The 26873-nt window shown below is 40.2% G+C and overlaps 1 protein-coding gene across 1 annotated transcript in view; it reads left to right on the top strand.

The window, feature by feature from the left end:
• DGKQ (diacylglycerol kinase theta) overlaps positions 1 to 26873 on the top strand; it is an 85211-nt gene that overhangs the window by 20449 nt on the left and 37889 nt on the right. Inside the window, exons 3-8 of the mRNA XM_063129108.1 lie at positions 10465 to 10564; positions 11933 to 12018; positions 12302 to 12427; positions 15635 to 15788; positions 21293 to 21361; positions 26217 to 26317. Coding sequence (XP_062985178.1) covers positions 10465 to 10564; positions 11933 to 12018; positions 12302 to 12427; positions 15635 to 15788; positions 21293 to 21361; positions 26217 to 26317 — 636 coding nt within the window. The remainder of the gene's footprint in view (positions 1 to 10464; positions 10565 to 11932; positions 12019 to 12301; positions 12428 to 15634; positions 15789 to 21292; positions 21362 to 26216; positions 26318 to 26873) is intronic.

Below are 26873 nucleotides of genomic sequence, written 5' to 3'. Positions count from 1 at the left end.
ATTAACTGTTTAAATACATGTTACAACTTTAAAACATACTAGCAACGATAAAGTAACTCTCACAGAGTAATGCATAAAACACCAATATTTCAAATATCACAAAACAATTTAAAACTCAGAAGTATACTTATTTCATCAACACCTTCCAAATAAAACTCCTTGCTTCTAACTTGCACATGGAAAATTAAACACAACCAGCTTCCCAAAGTATATATAAAGGAGTTCTCTTAGCTGTTTTTGAGCTGTTTTCTGCCAAGAGAATTGTATGTCTCAGTCTCAGCTATTCAAGAGACATTTTTTAAAAAACGATCCCATTATTATTTACTACTTTAGCGAATAACAATCCAAGATTAATATATTTTTGTAGACCAAAACAAGAAATCAAACTATATCCAATATATTTTTAGAATTCAAATTCTAAAACAATACTAATGTCCCATATCACAACATCACTAAAGGTTGGCTTAAGTACATATCAGTTAGAATCTAACTCAGTGGTTCCCAAAGTGGGCGGTACTGCCCCCTTGGGGGCAGTGGGATTGCATAGGGGGGTGTTAAGAGGCAAAGGGGCGGCAGGGGGGGTGCTCAAGGTGGTCTTTTCCGAGACGCACCTCTCCAGAAGGTCTTAAAACCCAGGGACATTTTTATGGGAGAAGGTAGTTTGGTCCCAAGCCATATAGGGGAAGAATCCACACATGTATTAATACCGTTTAAGAAGAGTCCTTTTAATGGTGAATTGAAATGTTTCAAAAGCACCAAAACGCTAATGAAGAGACATACCCTGCTTGGTGTGCCCCGCCACGCCGGCTGCAAAACAGAGGCGTTCGCTCTCTTTCCCTTCCCTACCTGGGCAGGCCTGCGGCAGGTGCTTCCCATTTAAAGGGGCCAACTGAGCTACAAAATGACATTGAGCTGAATGTACCAGGAGTTTTGGTTACAGAAAGAAATTTCTGATCGCTATCCTGCAATATGGAGGGTGGTTCAGAAGCTCCTGGTTGCATTTCCAGCATCATATTTGGTGGAATGTGGTTTTAGTATGGTCTGCCTACTTCTCTCCAAGCAAAGAAATCCACTCCAGATTACTAAACATGGTGATTTAAGTCTCATGTAAAGTGACTTTAAACCAGACATTGGGAAGCTGGTATCACTTCATCAAGCCCATCCATCACATTAAGAATTTGCAGAATAGTGAGGTACTCTACCCTAGTTACTAAATGTGATATCTAATATACTTGCTATATGATTATCAGACTTTGAAAAGATGATATCACTGGATCAAGTTCATCAATTATGTTTAATTGAATAAACTAAAAAAATGTAATTGGATTTTGAATAAATATTCAATTAATTGTTACTGTTTAGAATTTTATTGTAATTATCTTCCTTAGTGGGTCGTTGAAAACCGCTATTCTGAATAATGATTTTTATAAGTGTAGGGTAGGGGGCACTGGGCATGAATTTGTGGAACCAAGGGGGCGGTGACCTGAAAATTTTTGGGAACCACTGATCTAACTCAAAAAAGAGATATAATCAATACCATCATTTAACCATTTCCCTCCAACCTGGGACCTTTTGCATGCAAAGCAGGTCCTCTCCCACTGAAACCCAGCCCCTCACATTTGTACTAAAACACAAAATAGCTGTCCTTGCATTTATTATATCATCCGTAATATCAGTTGGAAGTCACGCCTGAGCATGATTTCATTTGTGGTTATGATTCATGCTGGTCACTGACCATAACAATAGATGATGATGGTGATAATTCTTGTTGATGTTGAACAGGTTGAAGTTGGAGGGAAAACCCTTTCATTTATGTTACATTTGTGATACGACACTGCTTATTAATCTTAAAACGTAGTTATAAATAGCATAGTTGCAAAAGTTTCTTTCAGTTGATGCTGTGGGAAATGCTTCTGGGTTTTGTTCTTCATCCTTGGAAACACTTTCCTTTTAGGCTAGCAGAAGCAACCCCTTCTAGTTCATGGCTTTTGTGTCTTTGACATTAGAAAGTGTCATGAAAAGTTAAGCTGTTACTGTTAATTAGAAACTACCTGATGGGTGTCTAAGTTAACCTTCTGCTGTACAAAAGCAGCCATATGGGATATTGTTTTTTGTGTGTTGGCTGCACCAAATATTTAACTTGGCTTTTAGCTTAAAAACATAACAGAAGGATTAATGGTAGTTTATTCTATGTAGGGAAAGCTTTTATTTTTGTCTCCTATCCTCCTTACTGATTATACAAAGTGGCTATTTATGGAAAGCTCTAATATGTGAAGGGTGTTAAAGATTTTTTCCTGCTGGATTCTTAGAGCATACTAATATTGTAAACCATTAATTACATTTTTTTGAAAATTGCATTTTGAAGGCTGGAGTTGGGGATCTGGCGAAGAGTCAGCTTTGTCTGAATGCTTCTTTTGATGTTACATTGAAACTGGATTATCCTCCTTTCTTTCTGAAAATGTCGCTCTTAAACAGGACATGGAATTCAAGGTCGAGTTAAGGCTCATGAACTCAAAAGGATGGCATGAGTCAGATGAGTTCTGCGCCGACAACTTTCAAAGAAGAATTATGGAGTTTGTGTACTATGACTAATCTTTGTTGCTTGGACTTGGTTAGAAGCTGGCTGTAGTTGACAATGTTCCAGAAGGGGTGTGTGTGTGTGTGTGTGTGTGTGTGTGTGAGAGAGAGAGAGAGAGAGAGAGAGAGAGTCTGTATTGTCTAGTTACAGTACCTATTGTTGTTAAAACAAACTTGTGTATATAGTTCTTCCCAGGAAGTCCTCCTTGTATTCTGCTGACCTCAAAAGTTTGTTTACTTCTTTGTGACATTTTCAGTTGTTCCTAACTGTTGCTTTTGGTTTTTTCTCTCTCTAATGGACCAACATGGTTATCTGCCATTTTTGTTTGCAGTTCTCCAGCATACAATATTTTTGGGGACTTCCTTGCATCTTGTCCATGATCCTGCTGCTAAAGTTTTATTTTTCTCCTGAGGATTCAAGGATAAGATGGGATCCATTGTAGTCAGAGTACCGTGAAGCCAAAAAGTAGCAGCAGTATAAAATAGTCTGTTAAAACAGAGCAATGAGATTAAACGTTAAAAACCTTTGAACTTGAAGTGGTACAGAGTTGGCTGGAGTTAAGGCAAAACTGATAAAGCTCTGCTTGGGGCAGCATGATGAAGAAAATACCTCTGGGTGAGCACATTCACTTGTGAATGTTGCTTGGTTGTTTATTTCATGCTGGTAAGGGGAATAGAAGCTCACTTCAAATATGATGTGTGGTAGAATGTATGATAAAATGATCATCTGCCCAGGCTCTTAGAAAAGGAAGGCACCCAAAACAAGTCCCCTCCAGCAGGTCTTAAAACTTGGAGGTGGTCACATGGGAGAATACTAGGAAGTATTCCTTTCTCCTGCCATTTATACCATATACGAAGGTATGATAACATAATTCTATAGTCATTTTTAAAGATTCTCATTGATTAAAATATTTTCTGCTTTTTTATTACTGCAAAAAATGTTATCTGAAAGTTGCAACCAGATCCATGGCAGATATGATAGGTCCTTTGTTTCAGAGGATGTCCGAAAGTGATTCATATGTTAGGTGATTCTTGTTCTTGGAATACCCTCGAGTCAAGTTGTTTATGCAAGTGGTTTAATTACCTTCAAACCCAGTACTTCAAGTTTCTATGTTAGATTCTGAATTGAAGGGTCACAATCTATACGTCTGGCTATTTGTATATTGTTTCCACACACATGAGTACTCAGCAGAGTGGTCATGAGCAGTGTCTTTTGAAGACAGTCAGTTTTATGTAAGCATTCCTATTAAAATCTAAAACATGGGTATCTGAGTGTCTGTAACGCTAATGTGGCATTTTTTTTCCAAATGGAAGGTCATTTTAGGAAAGTATTACCCAGTGGTAGGCATACAACAGACAAAATGGGGCTGCTTTAGTGACATCTCTTTTTACATATAAATGGGCAGCTTCATTCTCCAGTATGGAGCTACACTTCAACATTGAAGTATACTTGTTTGGAAAAGGGATTTTGATGAGGAAGATCAAAAAGGTGCTTTGGAATAACTAAATGCCATGTATAGATGAGCAAGAAATGATTTGGATTAGTTATAATGGATTATGTTTTGCGAATGAATTGGCAAATTTAACGTAATCTTTAGAGTAGCCATTTGGTCCATTTCTTGTCACACTTAGAGGACAAAGTGAACTAGCAATTAACCAAGGGATTTTGGGTGAAGGAATTGTATCCTTCCCTTCCCTCTCACCCTTGCTGCTGGAAGTGAGCATGATGGCTCTCACCCAGATTCCTAGATTGGGTTACAGTGCTTATGGTCCTGCCTGCAGGACAAATTTCAGAGAGTAACATTGGGTGACCATGCCTTGACCTCTTGGTACCTGAACGATGGCGTTCCGGAGGATACCATCCTGTCCTCAGTGTTGTTTAACATCTATATGAAGCAGCTGGAAGCGGTCATTAGGGGATTTGGAGCCAAGTGCCATCAGTATGATGATGACAGACAGCTCTGTCTCTCTGTGACATCTGAATTAGGTGAGGCTGTGCAAATCCTGGATAAGTGCCTACACACAGTAATGGGTTGAATGCGGGCCAATAAACTGAAACTGAATCCTGGCAAGACGGAAGCCCTGCGGGTGAATGGTTCCTGGATCTGGGAGATAGGCTCATTGCCTGTTCTGGGTGGGGTTGCACTCCCTCTGAAAGGTCAGGTTCGTAGTCTGGGGGCAGTTCTAGATCCATCACTGTCACTGGAGGCCCAAGTGGTTATGGTAGCTCTGACTGCCTTTTACCATCTCCAGTTGGTTCGCCAGCTATGGCCTCTCCTGGCCAAGGGATAGCTTGGCCACAATGGTACAGGCGCTAGTAACCTTAAGACTGGGTTACTGCAATGCACTCTGCGTGGGGCTGCCCTTAAAGCTGCTCCAGAAGCTGGAGCTCGTGTAGAACGCCACAGCTCGGCTGTTATCAGGGGCTGCCCCCTTTCAGTACGCAACTCCTTTGCTGAGAGAACTGCACTGGCTGCCTGTTCGCTTCCAGGCCAAGTTTAAGGTTTTGGTACTAGTGTGCAAAGCCGTAAACAACTTGGGACCAGGATACCTGAGACAGCGCCTCCTCCCTTACCAACCAATGCTTTTCTTTATTATTTGAGTCTTCAGCTACCACACATAAAAAACATTATTTCTTTGGTTAACTGACTGTGTGTGTATTAAAACCGCATCATTTAATTTGAGGGGGAATCCTCCCCTGCGAAGGATAATGACACAGTTCATAATAATCCAGAAGAATAGTGGCTAGTTTTCAATTACCATAGTGGTGAAATTATGCAATATTGTAGGTTGGGTTTAGTCACCCCCAACCCCCCTGTAGGTTGAAACTGGTTAAGGGGATATTTATGTGAAGCAATGTTTTGTGTCAAAAATAGAATTAATCATATAAAGATGAGACCTTATTTTATTTCATTTCATTTGTTTGTTGTTTCTTCTGATTACCTTCACTTTGGATCTTGATGAACAAATTATTTTCTGTGTAAACAGCCTGAATACAATCCTCTTTTCAACCCAGATTTGCATTGCTAATGATGCTGACCTCAATGGATTTAATTCTTTTTTTATTATTCTAGAGAAAAGCCCTGCCTTGAAAATGCTTAATCTCTAAAATGAAGTATGCTAGTGTTCATTCTTTCCTGGAAATTGTGTTCTCTAACCAGGAAGCAGTTACTTAAAATCTCAGATTGCAGGGTGCTGGGTGTGATTACTCAGTAATGACTTTAAAGTGCTCTGTATGTTAACAGATATCTTGATTAATATGTCACATATTCCAGGACTGAGTTGCCAACACAGAATAGTTTTTGTGTGTGTGTGTGCTAGTGAGTCTTGTGTCAGATTAAGACATTGCATTCAACATAGCTTTTCAAAGGTAACAATTCAACATCTCTCTGGTGACCAGTCTCACAGGGAATGCTTTTTCACCAGGCTTTGGCTAGATATATTGTTTTTGTTCTGCAGTTATGCATGTCATTGTTCTAAGCGTATCGTTGCAACCGAGGCTTGCACCGCAGAGGGAAACCCCTACAAAACTTAAAACAGGAAATGTAACTGCTAAAGATAGCTGAAAATAGAATGGCATCCTTGTGCTACAAATAGCTGTTAATGCTTCCATTCTCTAGAGCTATGCCATATTTTTTGTTTTTGCTTTGTGCTCTTTTTTTTTTTAATGAAGCAAATTCCGTGTCTGCAAAAATGGACACTGTTTTAAAGTATTGTGTAGGGGAGGCGGTTAGTTCCACATTTTTAAATATATTTTCCTGTTGGTCTGGTTAATTAATTTTATTAACCTAAGCTGAAAATTCTGATTTTATTGTCCTGCAACATTTGGCTTCAGGAAACACTGGGAAGTTCTATGGCATGAAACTATCTCCATGAATAACTCACACATTAAGTGGCGAGAATGTTTGCCTTGGAGGATAAACACCATGTACTTTGAAGTGAACATAGGAAGCTGCCTTATACGGAGTCAGGCCTATCTTGTCCAATACTGTCAACACTACCTGGCAGCATATTTTCCTAGCCTTGTCTGGAGATGCCAGGGATTGAACCTTGGACTGTATGGTTGCAAAGCATGTGGTCAGCTACATTGGAGCATTGAAGGACTGTAACCATTTGAGACTCTCTGACAAGTGCTGATCGCAGGAGCCCCAAACAAGCATATCAACATCAACCCTTATGGTGTTGAGCACTACAAATGCACTTGCTGCACAAAGTGTGAATTGGCCCTTAGAGCCATTCACATGTTACACAGTAACAAACCTGGATGTACAGTCACAGGAGATGTAGGGCATGTCTGGATAAGGGGGTTGGAGGGGTATGGTATCATGATTTTGTGATCGCGAGATCGTCCCCCTCGTCTACACGTGGCGCGCGTTGTCCCAGGAGGAAGGCCGCACATTCCGCAGTCTCAGGATCAACCTGAGACCATGGAAAAATCAGAATTTATTGGTAGGGCCATATCCCGGGCCAAGGGAGGGATTGTCCCTGGATGCCCTGGCCATCATGTGGATGCACAGAGACGATCCAGGGATGATTCCCGGGACATTGCCCCATCTAGCCATGTCCGTAGTTGATCCCTTTTCCCTGTATGATGCATAGATTGGTTACACTTTACATTTTTAGGTATAACCACCCCCTTAAACTTAGAGCTGGTTTGCACAGAAGGCTAAACCTTGGTGTACAGTTACAAAGACTACCTGCAGCAAACCTAGACTCACTGTCTCCCTCCTCGCTTCCCTTCCCCTCCAATAGCATATATTGGAAGCTTCCACTTCAGTTTTTTATTTTAATTAACTGCAGGTTGTCACGTCATTTGAAACTTAACTATGCTTAGTGGAATCAAGCCAGCTTTGTAAACCATAGGTTGAAGTTGGTTTGATCTATTAACGAGAATTAAGAACAACCACATTTTGATGCGTTTAAAAATATGATAAAATGGAACATAAAAAATGGAAGCAAAAGCTTCCAAACTTCATGCAGCCGCAATGTAGGGGGAATGTGTGAGCCCAAGCCTCGCTTAAGCTCATTCTCGTAAAGCTAAATGAATCTTCCCCAACCTGGGCCTTTGCTAGACCAGAGGTTATCCTGGGCTGATACCTGGGATCGCCCTGGTGCGTCCAGATGATGCACAGGGAATCCCTGGCTCAGGCAGGGATCAACCCTGCCTGGCCCTGGGCTACAGCCCTACACTTTGAGCCCGGTTTTCCCCCCAGTCTTGGGCTGAGCCCGAGACCGTGAGCATGTGGCCCGTTTCCGTGGCTTTTCCCGACTCCGCGCAATTACTTGCGCGTAGTTGCACACGGGGTGCAGCGCTCCCCATGAGCACTGCTAAATTCCTCACAGGTATAGTTGTTGATCCTCCAGAACCGATAGCTGGGATTAAGGCTGTGAAAGAAGTAGTTGTGGTTGGAAGTAAACTGATTATTTGAGGGCATTTAGGGAGTAGAGGAAAATCCCAGTCTTAAATGTTGCTTAGATATATGTCTAGTGCATTAAAGGTCCTTTAAAGGCTTTAAAAGCGTTGCTATGATAAGATTGTAACATCCTCTTTTGCAGATTGATTTTAATGGCTCCTATATAAAGGGCTTTCAATAATATATGGGAGCCCAACAGCTTTGTCAGGGTGTCTTATGGCATCACGCCTTAGAATTAATGCAGCTGGTTGGCCATGGTGATTATTAAGAACAAGAATAATTGAGGCTTTATGTGGTGATGGCAGTATGCTCGGTTCCTATTTCCTAAATATCCTTTGTGGGGGTATGGAGTGTGGGGGTGAGGTGGGAGGATGGGACTGGACAGAGTAGTTAAAAACTGCCTCTTCCCACCTATTTTCCGAAGCAGGAGATGTATATACTAGCTAGTGATAAATCTGTGTCTTGATGTAGAGCCACTTTTGGCAGTTCACTTAAAGGGAGGCAAAGGAAGTGAATCTTTTGGTTGATACATGTTTTTTGAGAGAAGGGAAACCAATCACTAGAAATTGCGTCATTTGATAGCGTAAAGAAGGGAAAACATTCCTTTTGCAATGCTTGTGCAACAGAGAAACGTTTTGTGCCTGGGTTACTAGGTCAGAACTGGCTGGCACGACACCATCCTTATCTCTGGCGGAGGAATTATGCTGCATGGAATTGGAACATTGACTTTCTTTCTCTACTGTATTTTATCGTCTTTGCTCCTTTTTACTTCTACATAGAGGGGAATTGCGTCTGTGTAATCTTGTGAATGTAGGTATGTGTCCCTTTTCTTGGATGTAATAAATAATAATAATATATTTATTTGTTACCTGCCTCTCCCTCTGGATCGAGGTGGGGTACAACACTAATAAAAACACCATAAAATACATACAACTAATTCAAACGTTTAAACCAGTGCATCATTAAAAGCAGCACACCATTAAAAAAAAATGTAGACTTTTTAGCAGAGGTTCTTGGACATAGAGGCTGCAGATTTTTTATGGTGGCGGCAATCAAAATGTTTAGACTGTTTTTGCCTCAATTATCAAAAGAAAAGAAAGTTCTGGAATGGCTGCCTTTTTCTTAAAGTGTCACATACGTTATTACTGGTTTTGCTGTTGCTTTGCAGTGGGCATTTTAGTGGTGCATGTCTGCAGCCTCTCCTAGTGCGATGGTTGGTGCATTAACAATGTATATCTGCTCATCAGAAGTGATGGCGCGCTTGTGTTCATTAAGGTCACCCTGCTATTTTAGTGTTATATGATGTGTAACTGACCTGACTATCTAAAAGGATTAACTAACACAAGGAGAAAATATTTAATAGTGGACTTGGCAGCTGTCCTAACAACAGAACTTGGCAGTGGTTCCAAAGCTTCTTAATCATAGTGTATTCACACGCTATACTAGCTTGTTGTAGTGGAAGGCTGTGGCCCTTCAGATGTTTTGACCCAACTCCCATCAGCTCTAACCAACATAGCCTCATGCTGATGGGAGTTGTAGGCCAAAACATATGGAGCTCCAGAAGCTCTCCATCCCTGGCATAGTGGTAGGTGTTAGGCCATGGCTAGACCTGCCAATATCCCAGGGATCATCCCCGTGCATTCACATGACGCACAGGGGATCCTGGGAACAAAGAGAGATGATCCCTCCCTTGCCCCAGGATATTGGCATAGCCTTTCCCCCCGCTTTGTCCACGGTCTCGGGATGACCCAGAGACCTCGGAATGTGTGGGTGGGCGTCGCAGGTTGTCCCGGCTCCTCACAAGTAACCACGAGGAGCTGCGCATGGAGCACAGAGCTCCTCAGGAGCTCTTTGCCCATCGGGGGTGGGGTGGGGGGAGGACGAGGTTGTTGCTTTTTTCAAAAAATGTACGGTTTTTGGACAAGCACTCGAGCACTCCTTCTCCTTTAAAAACCAAAATGGCGGCTGCGATGTCGCACGCCACTTGTAGATGAGGGCGACGATCTCGCGATCATAAAATCGCAAGATCGTCGCCCTCAGACCCCTTCATCTAGCCATGGCCTTAGTCTAGGATTGGGGAGGCTCAGGTTCAAAGCCCGACTCAGCCATGTGCTTTTTTCTAATACACATTTTTGCATACATTTTTTATTTCTAAGTTGCACCACAAAATTCTGAAAAGTACAAAATATTTGGTAAATTCATATTAAGATGTGAATCAAACAAATGTCTTGCCCATCCTAGTACTAAACAATTATTTGTGGAGGAAAGTTGTCTTAATGGGATGGAAACAGTTTATATGTTGGATTGTGTACCCTTATGTGCGAATGAGGCCTTGGTTTCTGACTAAAAATGCAAAAAATTACACTCCCTCTAATAGTGCAGCCTTTTTTAGTTCCCTATATAAATCTGTGCAGTGCTGTAGGTTTTCAGTGTGAAATACATAGTTAAAGCATACTTCTTTTTTTCTGTCTAGGTTCCAGTTGCACATTGTTTAGGGCCTCCAGGACATTACAAGAGAAAATTCTGTGCTGTGTGCAGAAAGCAATTAGAATCTCCAGCATTTCGCTGTGAAGGTAAGGATGGATGATAATGGCTCATATTCCTAACAGCATAGCCTAAATCCGATATTAAATGTATGCCACTCTAGTGACACTGTAATCTTCAGGATAATTTCTGGTACTTCAGAAAAATGTACAATGATTTACTTGGCAGAAGGAAGCCTGAAAACATGCAGAAAAAATGGTTTGAAAAGGAAACCTGTTGGAGAAATTGCATTCCGCCTGCCCCTGTCCCAAGCAAAATAGTCTTAATCAATGAAACGTTATTGAGGCTGTGCTTTCATAGCATTCACCATTCGTTAGAGAGGATACACTAATATTGTCTGAGAAGCAGTTTAGAGTAGATATGAAGCAGTCTTATAGTTTTTAGACAGTTGGTTGTTTTGTTGTGCTTTTCATGGTTTTAACTTTTGTGAGCTGCCCACAGAGCTTCGGCTATTGGGCGGTATAAAAATGTAATAAATAAATAAATAGTTTATTCCATCTAGCCCAGTATTGGGTTCTTCAACTGATCCTGGTGGGAAGAGGTTTTCCTTGGCACTGCCCCCTGAGGGTGATTAGCTGGTAATGTTTCTCTGACGCCAATGGCCTAGCTGGACGGGACACCATTTATTTATTTATTATATTTATATACCACCCCATAGCTGAAGCTCTCTGGGCGGTTTACAAAAGTTAAAAAGAATGGACATTTTAAAAGTATACAAAATTTAAAACCATCAAAAAATAAAAACAGCAGTATAAAACAGTATCCAATTTAAACACAACAGTTCTGGGGTCCATTAAAAAAAACCCAACTTAGTATACGTTGTTAAATGCTGTTAAATGCCTGGGAGAAGAGAAAAGTCTTGACCTGGTGCCGAAAAGATAACAATGTTGGCGCCAGGCGAGCCTCGTCGGGGAAATCATTCTATAATTGGGGGGCCACCACTGAAAAGGCCCTCTCCCTTGTTGCCATCCTCTGAGTTTCCCTCGGAGTAGGCACTCGGAGGAGGACCTTAGATGTTGAGCGCAGTGTACGGGTAAGTTCATGTTGGGAGAGGCGTTCCATTAGGTATTGTGGTCCCAAGCCATGTATTGAGTGAGTATTCACTCAATCAGTGAATTGAGTGAATATTTTCAAGTATCCACCACCACTATTTACACTTAAGCCATTCACTCTGTTGCTAATTGTGAGAATGGTGTTACATCTAGTTTAGCCGAAGTTAGGTCCTGCCTTGGTGTACTTCTGAACCTGGGTTCAGAATGGTTCACTTATTAGTCCTTACTCTCACAATAACTATCTCTTTTAAGGGTAAAGTAAGAGAAAAGAAAATGTTGATATAAGCCAGTGTAAAACAGATGCAGAGGTTCCCTCATTTTCCTTTTCCCTTTATTTATTTCCAGTATGTGAGCTACACGTGCATACAGATTGTGCCCCATTTGCTTGCAGTGACTGTCGTCAATGTCATCAAGATGGTCATCAAGATCATGTAAGCATAATTTTTGTTTAAAGAACGTAGGAAATAACTTTGTTCAATTACTAGGAGGCATGTAATACCTATCTCAGGCTTAACAAGTGGGCATATTATTTGTTATTTGCTCTAAAACTGCTGTCATCAAACGTGCGTGCGCACATGCTTTATTTAAGGTTCTGTATTCATATTCTATATTGGAAATATTCAGATTTCCAATGCAGCTAATGTAAATACTTTATCGATCTGTGTGCTGTATGGATTTTCAGAATAATTGAGTTGTTTGATTTACTTTTTGCAGGATACATACCATCATCACTGGAGGGAGGGAAATCTTCCTTCAGGTGCGCGTTGCAAAGTCTGCAAGAAAACATGTGGCTCTTCAGAGGTGCTCTCGGGTATGAGATGCGAATGGTGTGGAATTCTGGTATGTACATAAGGTACATTGTGGCCCACCCTGGATCCTCAAGGCATAAAATGAAAAGATTGTTGTTTAGCCAGAAGGCTGTAACAATATATGGTTGGCCTGGGCCAACATGCTATTTTTTCGGTACCAGGTCAAGACTTTTCTCTTTTCTGAGGCATTTAGCATCGTTTGATGAGTTTATTAGAATATTGCCATGCACATGATGTAATACAGCAATGCATCTAGCTGGCTGGAGGATGCTGGTAGGACTTTTTTGGGGGGGGTCTAAACATGCATACAGTTGTGTCCATAATCACTCAGAAAATTAGAGTTAACTTCCTTTAAACTTCAAAGATAAGTTTTTTGTTTCTGGATGACAGCATTATTGCAGAGTTTGTTTTTCAGAGTTTGTAATACTTTTTGCATAATGTTTTATGCAATACTCAATTTTAGACTATTTCTGTCTTTGGTTATTTTTTTTCTGTATAGCAGGTTTTTATATTGTTATCTTCTACTCAGTCAAACTATATCCCTCTAGCCCGGTACTTGCTCTGACTTGCAGCAGATCTCCAAGGTTTCAGACGAAGGTCTTTTTCTACTCTTGTCACCTGAGCTCCTTTAACAAGAGATATTAGAGGTTTGACCTGGGACCTCCTGTATGGAAAGGATGAGCTCAGCAGCTCAGCTTTGGCTCCTTCCCATAATGACTATGACCTGATTTGCACATAACAACAACCCACAGTATGGGTTGTCATTGAATTGTGTGTTGTTGAATTGTGGGTTGTCATTACCCAAAAGAGAGCACATGGTTTGTTGTTGTGATTAACAACCCATAATTAAACCATAGTGCAGGATTCACACATAATTAAAACCCATGATTCAATGATAACCCATACTCAACTCATATTCAGGGTTATTGTTACATGCAAACTAGGTCTATATGTTTTCATCTAAAGTATTTGTGTTCAGCTAGCCTTAGGTGCCACAGCTGCAGACCTATCTCTTTAAATGTGGGTCTGCCCCAATCATGGATTGTGGTGGGGTATGAGTCTGATGTTAAAAGCAAAAGGGGTGTACATGTGGTGTGCGTGCATGTGTTTGTGCGTATAAAACTAAACCCTCTCCACATGTGCTGCAGCCTTCCCCACCCCTTTGCATTTTTCTCCCATCTGGGCTCACTTCCAGTATTTGGGCCTAGCTAGGGGGAAATGTCATTGGGAGACAGATTGTGGGGCAGCTTCACCACCCCTCACCCATTTGCCTGATTTTAAAAGCAAAAGGGACCTTGGTCAGTATTCATCTGAATGGGGGTTATAGTTATTCTTTGCTTATTCTAGTGAAGTCAGAAATCACCATTCGAAAGGTCTGAAGGCATCTTGGCTAGTATTATATTATATTTTGTGAAACAACAAATACAGAAAATTCTGGCAATCAGTAATAGCACTTTAAAAATTCCAATACGTTGCAGGACTGTCCGCTTAGGCAATTGTTAAAAAGGAATACGGTTAATGAATTTCTAGATGGAGGTGAAAGGCTGTGATAGTTGTACTTTGTGTTTCGTTTGAAATAGGGGGGAAAGCAAATTAAGACTTTTTTTTTAAACAAACAAACCAACGAGGCTGTGATGTTATCAGACTACACAGTAGGGGGTTTAGATTAAAAAGTTTATTTATTTATTTATGATTGTTTATTAAAACACTTCTATCCCACCCTACACCACAAGGATCTCAGGGTGGCGAACAGATAAAATAATGTTAAAATTGGTAAGCCCCAATCCTATATCTGTGCTACTCCAAACATAATACAGTTGTTTATGTATTTAACTTTACTTTAAAGAGAACGGGAAAGTTTCCAGTTCTCTTTAAAGTGTACTGCATGCCCCTGCCCCACCCCTGAACAGTAGAAATGGTTTTCTTTCTTATGTCAATGTGAATTGTTGATTCACATGTGCATTTCTTTGTGCATGTGGGTATCTTGAAATAAATGTGGACTCTTGTGAAGCCTGGAGAGCATCGGAGTCTGTGGCCTTAGCTAGACCCAAGGATTATCCCAGGCAAATGGAGGGGTCAGCCCTGCCTGCTCCCGTGATCCCCTGTGTCATTTGGCTACACAGAGTTGATCCCGGGACGATCCCGGGATATAGGCCTGGTCTAGCTATGGCCTGTATTATTTATTTATTTATTACATTAATATACCGCCCCATAGCCGAAGCTCTCTGGGCGGTTTACAAAAGTTAAAAACAGTGAACATTAAAAAGTATACAAAATTTAAAACCATCAAAAACATAAAAACAACAGTATAAAAACAACGGGATCCATTTAAAAACAACAGTACATATGAGGAGAGGTATACTGTAACAGGGTACTGTAATATCCTTCTATTTCTGTGACATATATAGTATGAGCATCTGAGCTTACTTGAGAGTCTGGATTTTGGATAAATCTCTTTACTGATGGTCCCTGTCATCTATGACTAAAGGGATGCAAAATAACCCTGAAATACAAGGGGCAGTATCCAACAGTGTCTAGTGCAGTGGTTCTCAACCTTCCTAATGCCGCGACCCTTTAATACAGTTCCTCATGTTGTGGTGACCCCCAACCATAAAATTATTTTCGTTCTTCTCTACATGATCCATTGTCATGGGATGGTTTGCTAATGAAAATAATACATAACAATAGCTTTAATAATACAAAAGATGATGCATGACATAGTTCAGTCAATACAGTTTCCTAAACCATCGGAAATACGTGTTTTCCGATGGTCTTAGGTGACCCCTGTGAAAGGGTAATTCGACCCCCAAAGGGGTCCCGACCCACAGGTTGAGAACCGCTGGTCTAGTGCATCATCATTTGTTCTAGCAGAATGACACAGCTGGATACTGCCCCAAATGTTCATAAGTATAAGAGGTATGACAGTGCTTTTATTTATTTATTTTTATTTATTTATTGCATTTCTATACTGCCCAATAGCCGAAGCTTCACTTCATCCCAGTTTTTCTCTTGCCTGTCCTTATCACTGCTGCATGTGTACTGTCATAAGCTACAGAATATTCTTTTGACAGAATATATGGGGAAGTGATAAAGTCTTTACAGAAGATGGATTTCAGTTCATTCAAATGCTGTAACATTGGGTGGCCAGTTGCTGTCATGAATTAAAATTACAGTGCTAAAATATGCAAATGGAAATTAGACATAACTTAACAAGAACTTGACGCTGTGTTTTCCATAGGCTCATGCTGCTTGCTATGTGATTGTACCTCCAGAATGTACATTTGGAAGACTAAGAAATATGATTCTTCCCCCAAACTGTGTACACTTGTTTTCTCGCAACTTCAGTAAAATGCACTGTTTTCGGATATCGGAAAGCTTACAAACAGAACCAGGTAAAACTCTGAACATATACATGTTAAACTGTTTGTTTCATTAGCAATGTAGCAGATGATGATGATGATGATGAAGAGACTATTGAGAGAAGAGGTATGCAACATAACAGGACACCGTTCAGGCAACTTGCCTGCAGGCAGTTCTGAGGGAAAAGGTTTTGTGAGGGCTAGAGGTGTCTTTTTTTAAAGATTGTGTAGGTGAAGAACTGAAAGGGCATGCCAGATTCAAAATGTCAAGAATCCGTTTCATGTTTTGAAAATGTGTTTCCTGTAGGGAATATATAGCAGGTAGATAACTTCAAGCCAGATGCATTTTTTAAAACCACAACAAAGCAGAGCACACGCTTGGCATGTTCAGTCCCAGGTTCAGTCCCAGCTTCTCCAGGTAGGGCAAAGAAAGAATCCTGCCTGAAACCCTGCAGAGCCATTGCTGCCCGTCAGTGTCGACAATACTGGGCTAGATGGACCAATGGTCTGATTCAGTATAAGGCAGCTTCCTATGCTCCTATGTTCCTAGATAGCTTTTAATTTAATGTCTTGACTTGTGGGAGTTGGTTGATCGCTTTTGCAGGCAGTGGCCAGTGATTGCTTGTCTTTATTTACTCCTTGCAAACCTATAACACTGGATCGTGAGGAAAGTGTATATTTTAGGATGTAGCCTTTTCTCAGCTTCCTGTCCTTGTGTTTACTTTTCATCTCACTAAATACAAGTAAATGCTTCTGTTGGAAAAATCTTTAGAATAATGACAAACATTAAAGTAAATGTTAAATGCATAGCAGCTAGGTGATTCTAAAATATATATTTTTACTCTAGTGTAAACACTTCACAGACAAGTAGGAGGGTTATATCTAGAGTAAAAAAAATATGTTTTAGAATCACTAGATGCTGTGCATTTAACATAAGCATCTGGCTTAACCCTGAGAAAATTGTATAGAAATATAACATTGAAGAGGTTCAACAGAGGAACAAAATGTGCAAACCCTGTGGTGCTTATCTTGGGTGCGCTGAACAGACTTTGTTCAATTTCTAGAGTAATATTTTACTGCCACCTAGAGTACGATATAATATGGTGTGGGTGGGTGTATACACACACACACACACACACACACACACGCACACACTCACTCCTCTGGCTTTCAAGAAAGATATGCACACGTATGTGTGTGTGTGCGCGTGTAATCACCCAATTTTCCTGCGAGGATAGGTCTGTTCAGTGGTTATTAGCCATGTGGATAGGTTGTTAATGACTAATTAGTTATGATACATTGAAGGCAACATGCTGAGGATAAAGAACAGGAGGTGGCCATCACTTTTATGTCCTGCTTGTAAGCTTCCAGAGCTTTCTGCTTGGCCACTATTGAAAGCAGAATGGCGGACAAGATGGATCTTTGTCTTCCCAGCAAGACAGTTCTTATGTTCTGGAGTTATTTCGTTGTCTTAAATGTGGTGTATGTTAGGTTGTTTTCAACCAAATGTACTGTTCCAGTAAAGTACTTTTTTATTTCAACCCTCCCCTAGTCCTGGACATTATTATGTTTCAGTGCCTTTGGAGAAGGTGGGCCATCAGGTTTTCATTAAATGTGGATGTCAGAGGTCATGAATATAAACTTGCCTTTACTGTTAGCAACAGTTATTTTAAGCAAATATAAAAGCATGACTAATTGCTTCAGTTCTGATTTGCAGGGTCTCTGCTATTTGTATCCTCTGAAGACATACTTCTAGTTACCTCTTAACCATGGTTTAGTTTGCCACCCTAAACACAAAATTCAATGAGACTTTGTGGAACTACACTTAACATTGCACTGTGAATATTATTACATGGTTTTTGAAATCATGGTTAACAGGAACCCTGGTTCACATTAATTGTGGTTAAGGTCAGTGTTGACATTTCCCTTGAGGCTTGTTTGGAGGACAGGGAATAGGAGATGGTAGTTTGCATGCTCATAACTGGCTCTCAGTTCCTTAACTGCAGTTTCTTGTGCATTCGTATTTTATAGAACATGCTCTAAAACACAGTTAATACAAACATTCTGTCAAAGTTGGTTTGTGTAAAATTTGCTCTTGTATATGCTTTGCTGCAACTCTGAATTTAAAAGTTTAGTTTGGAAATGTCTGGAGCTACCTTTCAATCCTGTGGACAAACCTTTTCTTGGTTATAATTTTAAATCTGATAAAAATAAAACCTTTCCCTCCAAATAAAAAAAATTGTTGATTGTTCTGTGTTCATTAAATTGCATCAGGTATCTTGAAAAGAAAAGGGAAAGCAAAATAACAAGAAACAAAACACTGTTCCAGTTAGAATTAGATACATAAATGGGGAGTCATGTGCCCTTTGATGGGTTTATATGAAAAAATACACTTTAAATGTATAGAGGGCAGCATTTTTACGACTGGTTTTGCAAACGTTCAATGTGCATCTTTAATATTGCATACTATGAAAATTGACTTCTTGTGTAAGAAAGAAAGAGGTAAAAGCATCCAATTCTGTAAAGGGCTCTATTCTTCAAAAATGTCCATCTATGAGGAGTAGTGTTTGAAGTATTCAATCAGCTGGAATTGCTGATTTCCACGTTGATGATTGCTACATAAGGACTTGGTTTATGCGTAATCCTGTAACAACCTGCAATCATTTTCCACCACAAATCCTAATGGAACTTTAAGGCAGTTTATAAAAAGTAGCTCCTGGATCAAGTCAGTGCATGTAAAATCTCCTTCTGCTTTCCTGAAGGGATTGTTAGTCCCAGTGCATAGTGGACTAGAAACATGTACACTGATGCAGCTGTGATGCTATAGATTAAACTTCGCATTCTTTCAGCATATTTTGTCAAATTAGTTTGTGTTTCTGCTCTTTGGTATTGTTTATCATGTCCTCCAGTTGTCTTTGTTCAGGGATGGCTTGACAGAACAAGCCACGTGAGCAAATGCTTGGGACGGTAGTATTTTTACAGGCGCCAGTGAAGCAGCTTGTGACTGGAGTGCCCGGCGTGATTCAGATGTTGCACACCAGGGTAGCAAGGAATCATGGGAACACTTCTTAGGTCATGTAGTAGAGTTCCTTTTAGCTAGAAATGGCCTTGCTAGCCCTGCTGTTTCTCCCCCTCTCCTATCATTGTGTCTCACGGAAAATGTTGCAGCTACATGGCTGTGTTGTCAATATTTGGTGGAAAGCAAGTTAACCAAGTAGTCTGCCATTCTACCTGATTTCACCTAGCATGCTGTATAGCTTAAAGTCTTTACTTTTGCTATCAGTGTGCATAACGGCTGTTTCACATGTTACACAGCAGCAAATTCAAGTCTGCTACCAAGCATGAACTCAACAGGGAGCGATTAGCCTAGCCGAACTCTGAGGGTGAGTTTGGACATTCGCTGTGAGGGAAATATTCATTGTAATTGCTCCCCCCAAGGTACAGTGCAGGTTGGTGGGTTGTCTGAACCTGGCGGGGGACGGGTCATACCCACCCTACAACCTACAACATGCAGTAGAGGTTGCATGGTATGTCTAACTCACCCACCCCCATGCTGGATTCAGACAACACGCCAACCTGCGCTGCACCTTAGTGGGAGCAGTTACACTGAATATTTCCCTCACAGCGATTGTCCAAACTCACCCTCAGAGTTAGGCTAGGCTAACTGCTCCCTGTTGAGGCCTGGAAAAAAAACAGAATATTTTTTTGGGGGGGGAATTTCCCCCCAAAACCTTTTTTTGACCTGTTCAACCTGCTTCTTGAATACTGCAAGTAGTTTGGCAACCCCCACCCCTACCCTTTGGGATTGTGGTAGGTCCAAAATACTTTGTTTTCTTCATATGTCAGGTGCGCTTATCACAAATATAGACTGCAATTTCTGCCCACACCTTCCATGTGCCATACCTAAGAAACAAACCATTTTCTCAGTATCAGCTTATATTTAAAGTTTGCTTGATTGCAAAAACCACTTAATAATAACAGCAGCAGCAAAACACCACAAGTATTTATAATGAAAATGTACTACTTTTGTTTGGGTTGAGCTATTTTATTTCAAGGCCAGGACACACACAACACAGAAATAAATGGACACTGTGGGGGAGACATATCTACTATGCTGTGAAAATTAAAAAATGGCTATACAGTGCTGAAATGCAGTAAAGTACAATGTTCAAGTGGCCTAGCTTCAGATATTGCCTTACAGTGTGTCACCCTCCATTTGGTTTAACCAGCTCAACCAAATGGAGGATTTATGTCATAAACATATACACCAAAGTTTCATTGTCCCCTTTCGGTTCTCAGGAAGATATGTTATTACATCTTAGTTGAATCAAGCTGGGATGTGATCTTCCAATGGGGAAAGATATCACACCCTAACATCCAACTTTGATTGTGTGATATGGTCAAGGGGGTTATTGCACTGCAGTGCATTTTACATATTTTCTGTATTTCCCGTTGAAAATGCTGGAGTTTGAACTTTAAATGTATCTTTGTATCCTGAACCTGCATACTGAATTTCATTCTGGTATCGCAGTCTTCAACAAACATAGTACAATACTACCATACACACACATGGAATGCCAGTGGGTGAGTGAAATCAAAGGCTTCACGATGACCATATTGTGGTTTTATGAAAATACCCCCTTTGTCATATTCATGTTTGTGAAAACTGTACCTGAAATATAAAGAAAATAGTAAGCTATATTACCCAATCTGGATCTTCCTGGTTTTGCTCTACTGCCAAACCATTTTGGAAGCCACCTTGATTTTCAGATTGCTTAACAATGCCAGTGTGATAACACATCATGTTACTGACAGTGGCCAAAGCGAATAAAGTAAATTGAACATAATGTTAAGATACAAAATATATAAAAACAGTTGGGGGTTGGGTGGGACTATAGTCTAGTTAACTTAAAATACCGCAGTTCTGCAACTGAATTAAAAATTGACTAGAAGAAAACCAGTGCATTGCGTGCCATAGGGTCTCACTGATATTACAGCGTGGCTTAAACTTTTTATATGACTTGCATTAGAAAACTGACAACCAAAACTGAAAATCTTAAATACATGACATTTTCACAGAATGCCCTAGTAGTATTTTTAAAGTGCTGGAAGATGCCATTATTTGAACACACAAATTAAGCTAATACATCACCTGCATATAAAAATAAACAAGGAAAATAAAAATTGTAAACACTGAACACAAAAATTGCAGGCACCAAATGTTTTTCAGTGCAGGCTTTGAAGAATCTGTCATTGATGGTTGTTTATATTCTTAACCATTTCAATTATGTATATGCTAGAAGTGGAATATTTGAGAGAGTGCCTTTTTCCTAATCAGTCTGGCTGGTCAATAGGTCATTGAATGATGCATGCCTGGTGGTTTCACATGCCTTGAGGTCTGTTTCAGATATAGAACAGGTTTATAAATGTTGTAAATAAATAAAATAATGTGAATAACTTTTTTCAGTGCAACATTTATTTAAAATAATAATCTATTTTGTGAAGTACACTTTTAAAGAAGATGTTTCTTTTCATAGATGATGATGACGATGTTGATAATTCGACACAATTATCACTGAAAGAATCCCAGTCTTCAACAGACTCAAGTAAGTAGTGTTTGTTAATAAGCAGAAAATATCTGTTCAGAGCAAGACTTGTGATAGTGACACATTCTACTTTTTAAAAATTGTGTGAAATGTTATGCAGTCCAATTTCAAAGAGTTGGCAGTAAACTTAATAAAGCACAGACTGCGATATGCTGGCAAATCCTGTTAGCTGTTTCTTACTATTGTAACTGAGAATAATCTCAATCCAAAGTATTTGGTGTGTTTGCAGTACAGCTGTTCTGAAGTATTAGTTTTACACTATTGAATACTTAAGTTCAAATATTATGTCTGATGCAATATAAAATGAAATCTCTCCTCAAATTCGACTCTGCAATATTAAGCGTAATGGAATTTGTATAAAAACTGAAGTCCACTGGTATCTGTATTGAACAGGACACCTATATCTAGTGGTAGCCTGTAACCCGCTTTGTGCATTTCTTTTAATGGAAAGGTGGGATAAAAATAATTTTAAATTAAAAAATCAAAATTATAAGCAGCATTGCTTTTGCACTGGCCAAGAATCAAAGAAACTGCTTTCTATTTGTTAGCATGTTTTATTTATTATCTCATACCCTTCAGCCAGGATAGCTTCCAAAGTGGCTTACAATGTCAATATAAATATGGATATTGTTGGCACTGGAGGGAAGAAGGTTTTTTCCCCGCTTATCTCTCCAGAGGAAGGAGCACAGGATGCTTAGGATCTGGCTGATGACAAATATGTCAGCCCAGAGAAACAGTCTTTCTGTTGATCTGTAGCACCCTCCCGCCTGGACTGGGAGTTGTAGTCTAGCACATCTGGAAGGCACCAGGTTGGGGGATTCTAATCTGCAGAGGCTTCTAATGGAACAGTAATTATGCATTAGCCCAGTAGCATTTTTAAGAACATAAGAAGACACATACTGGATCAGACCAAGGGTCCATCAAGTCCAGCACTCTGTTCATACAGTAGCCAACCAGCTATTGACCTACAAGCGGGACACAAGTGTAACAGCAACCTCCCTCTCATGTTTCCCAGCAACTGGTGTACATAGATAGGCTTACTGCCTCTGATACTGGAGGTAGCACATAGCCATCAGGACTAGTAGCCATTGATAGCCTTCTCCTCCAGGAATTTATCCAGCCCCCTTTTAAAGCCATCCAAACTAGTGACCATCAATCACTACACCTTGTGGTAGTGAATTCCATAGTTTAACTATGTGCTGTTTTAAGAAGTACTTCCTTTTATCTGTCTTGAATCTCCCACTAGTCAGCTTCATGGGATGACTCTAGGTTCTAGTACTTTGGGAGAGGGAGAAAAATGACTCCCTATCCTCATTCCCCACACCATGCATAATTTTCGACATGTCTGTCATGTCTTCCCCCATAACTTTTTAAAATTCTTTACACTCTGAACAGCTGACCCCCTCCACTCCTCAAATGTACCATTTTTAGAAGCTACTTTTGAAATGCCATGAAGTTCCAAAAGCAATTTGCTCTGTGGCAAGTGGGGAGGGTAAAAGGGGCCTCCTACACATGCCTACTCAGAGGTAAGTCCCATTGAATTCAGTGGGGCTTGCTCCAAGGTATGTGGATACAGGATTGTATGCCTAAACAACTGGGAAATCAACCTTGTTGGACCCAGTGGGGGTAATTCCTGAATAGACATGCATAACATTGCACTGAAAAGTCCCTTTGGGGTCCTGGAAAGACTTCTGCAGTTCTCTGGATTCTGGCCATTGCCTTTATTTGTATGAAGGTTAAAATTAACTATGAGCCTCGTGTGGCGCAGAGCGGTAAAGCAGCAGTTTCTGCAGCTGAAACTCTCCCCACGGCCTGAGTTCGATCCCAGCGGAAGCTGGTTTCAGGCAGCCGGCTCGGGTCGACTCAGCCTTCCATCCTCCCGAGGTCGGTAAAATGAGTACCCAGTTAGCTGGGGGAAAGGTAATAACGGCCGGGGAAGGCAACGGCAAACCACCCCGCTATAAGGCCTGCCAAGAAAACGTCAGCGAAAGCTGGCGTCCCTCCAAGAGTCAGCAATGACTCCGTGCTTGCACGAGAGGTTCCTTTCCTTTCCTAAAATTAACTAGCTCTTCAAGCTGAATTGGAACTCTTTTAAAAAGCTCTTCAGTGGGAAAAAGTCATTGGAATCACCTACAAATCTGTATTCACTTTAACAATACAACTTTTTAGCCATCGTCATGTTTATTTTTAGGACCTTAGTGATAGTTTATGAATGTAATCTGAAGTTTAGAAAGCAGAAGAGAAACAAAACATCACACAAAATTGAGTCTTAAGACTTTTTTTAAACAACGACAGTATTCTAATATTGAGGCTGAACTCAATTCTTTTCTTGCAGTTTCTATATTATGGTAACTTTTATATGAGTGCTGTAACTCTTCTGGTGCATATGCTTTGGCTTTTAGTTGTTTAATTTGGCTAACTTTGCAATCATGCTTTTCCTATCTTCAGAGAGTTCTCTAGTATCTAAAAACATGAAATTGCTTTTTGGAGACTAATTCTGGTTGTATTCATAGTTCTATTGCCTGTCGAGCTCTGTAAACTCTTTCTTCTGTTCCCTAAGCTATAAAGTAGAGTTCAGAATGAGGAACGTTGAGGGATCTTCTTGGTTTTATCAATTTTATAGGCAGGTTAAAAGCTTACAGTGACTTTTTAGCTGCATAAGACTAAAATTGTGGCCTGTATTTAACTAATGTAACACTTCTATTTCTTGCAAAAGGATGATGGAAAGCTATCAGATAGTCTCCTGTCATTCCATGCTTACCTTCTTGAAAGGTGGTGATAACCATGGATTGGGGGGTCAGACTCTGTATTAAAGAAGATGTGGGCACCACTAACTCTTGTCCCCCCTTAAATTTGTAATTGGAAAACAGATAATGTCATTGCGTGAGTTTCCCCCCATCTCCTACTCTGTCTCAATGGCTGCCTTTTGCAGGGGCAAGGAATCACTAATGCAATGTCACAACATGACACCTTATAAAATACACTTTTAGAAGGGTAACGTGGAGGGAGATGCCGGCCAGTTTTGCCAGCATTTGTCTTCCTTTAACGTGTAGTTTGGTCCAAAGGCAGTCAAGAAGATGTGCTACTACAAGAAGTGTAGAGTGGTGATTTCGTAAGTTTTTCATTTGTTTGTTTTTTTAAAATGCTTTATGATTTACTATAGAAATTTTAGGGAGCTAATTACTTTCCTGGGCCCACTAACTACCTGCTACCATCAACTTCCTGTTGATGATAGCTCTACATCCTCAGTCCCAAAATATCTTGACAAAGGGAACCACTTTGTCCGTTCTAGGGAACAAGAAGTTCATATTCTTGCTTTGAGTGCAGAAGCGGCTTGTTCCTGTGTAGGTTACATTTCTTATGCATATCCAGATCTGGGTGATTTTTTAATATTTTTTTGGTAGTATGGGCTTTCAGTAGTGTGGTAGTTATTTTTAAGGTACTCGTGAAGTATTATTTCTGATGAGTGTTGCCAGTATGTTGTTCTGACCAGTCATAACCAGTGGTAGGGACTGAAAAGCTGATCAACTCCAATACCTGATCCTAGCCCCACCCAGGAAGCCAACAGTTTTGAAATCAAAAGCTGACAACCATGTTTCTGAGGCTGTTGAGCTGGTATTACTAAGAGAACAAAAAAATGATGGTAGGGTGAAGAGAAAATGATTGTTTTTGTAGTTGTTATTATTATTTTCATTTCTATTCCGCCCAGTAGCTGAAGTTCTCTGGGAAGATTACAAGAATTCAAAGATAATAAAATAAAGCATAGAATACAGCATACAAAATTAGCATACAAAATTTAAAACAATTTAGACAGCTAAAAGTAGTTTCAATAGAATAACAGACCTGTTTGGATGACTAGTGTAAATGCCACATAATATTCCATTAAATCTCTGGACGTAGAGGGCAGTCTTAACCCACTGCTGAAAAGATTACAGGGTTGGCACCAGATGGCCTCAGTGGTGAGCTCGTAGTCCGGGGGGGGGGGGGCACCACTGAGAAGGCCCTTTCCCTTGTCTCCACTGTCCAAGTCTCTCTCAGAGGAGGCACTTGGTTTTAATTTGCATCTCAAAGGCACTTAAGTCTTTCATAGAACTAAAGCAAGGTTTTGTTGGAAGCTAAGAAACTTTGTTATGTTAAAGTTACTCCACCTCAATGTAAGGAAAGGCGGTAGAAGTGAGACCCAGAGAAGATGCAACTCAAAACTACCTTAAAAATGTCTTAGCAGTTTGGAAGTACACACTATTTTACTTTATTTCTTGTATTAAATGTTGACCATGTTACTCCGCTTCTGAAATCTCTTCATTGGCTTCCAATTCACTTCAGAATCCACTATAAACTTCTCCTGTTAACCTTCAAAGCTTTTCACGGTCTAGCTCCTTCCTATCTCTCCTCTCTCATCTCACACTATTGCCCCGCTCGTGCTCTTCGCTCCTCTGATGCCATGTTTCTCGCCTGCCCAAGGGCCTCTACTTCCCTTGCTCGGCTTCGTCCATTTTCTTCTGCTGCCCCTTACGCCTGGAACGCTCTTCCAGAACATCTGAGATCCACAAGTTCAATCGCAGCTTTTAAAGCTCAGCTAAAAACTTTTCTTTTTCCTAAAGCTTTTAAAACTTGATGTTGTGCAGACTTTATACTGTTAGTTTTACCCTACCCTGTGCCTGCTTACCCTACCCTGTGCCTGTTTGCATTCTCTTCCCCTCCTTATTGTTTCATTATGATTTTATTAGATTGTAAGCCTATGCGGCAGAGTCTTGCTATTTACTGTTTTACTCTGTACAGCACCATGTACATTGATGGTGCTATATAAATAAATAATAATAATAATAATAATAATAAAATACAATTTTGCTTCTAGGCAAACAAATATTAAAAATATATGATGGGAATGATGCAGTTAAACGCAATCAGTATCGGCTTGTTACAATTCCAAGGATTTCAAAAAACGAAGAAGTTGTGGTAAGAATGCCATGATCTATGCTGAATTCTATGTATCCTGAAATGGTAGTAGTGCCAACTGCTAACTGTTAATTGGCTCTGTATATGAGGCTGATCATTTGATCCTATTTCTATTAACGTTTTGTTTCAAAACAATAAGCATTAATGTAATACAAATAGTACCTGATGTAGTTGCTGTCGATAAGAACACAAGAATTGCCATGTTGGGACATACCTGTTCTTCTGGTAGACTCTGGGCTCATCTACACCAAGCAGGATATTCTACTATGAAAGTGGTATGAAAGTGGTATATAAAAGGCAGGAGCCACACCAAGCAGGATATAGCGGTATGAAAGCAGTATATGGTAGGTGTCAATGGGCCCCAACAGTTGTCAGTGCACTTCAGTACCACTGTACAGCAGTAGTGTGGCTCCTACATTTTATATACCGCTTTCATACCACTTTCATAGTGGAGTATCTGCTTGGTGTAGATGAGCCCTCTGTCTTTTTTCTTGGACTGAGAGTCAAAGAATGGAACTTATCGTTTCTAGGGCCCCTATCTTTCCTCTTAATATTA

Source organism: Elgaria multicarinata, chromosome 6 (genome assembly GCF_023053635.1).
Source record: "Elgaria multicarinata webbii isolate HBS135686 ecotype San Diego chromosome 6, rElgMul1.1.pri, whole genome shotgun sequence".
In the NCBI taxonomy this organism is placed as follows: domain Eukaryota; kingdom Metazoa; phylum Chordata; class Lepidosauria; order Squamata; family Anguidae; genus Elgaria; species Elgaria multicarinata.
Note: the sequence above shows the minus strand (reverse complement) of the source record. Positions and strands in the feature narration are given on the sequence as shown.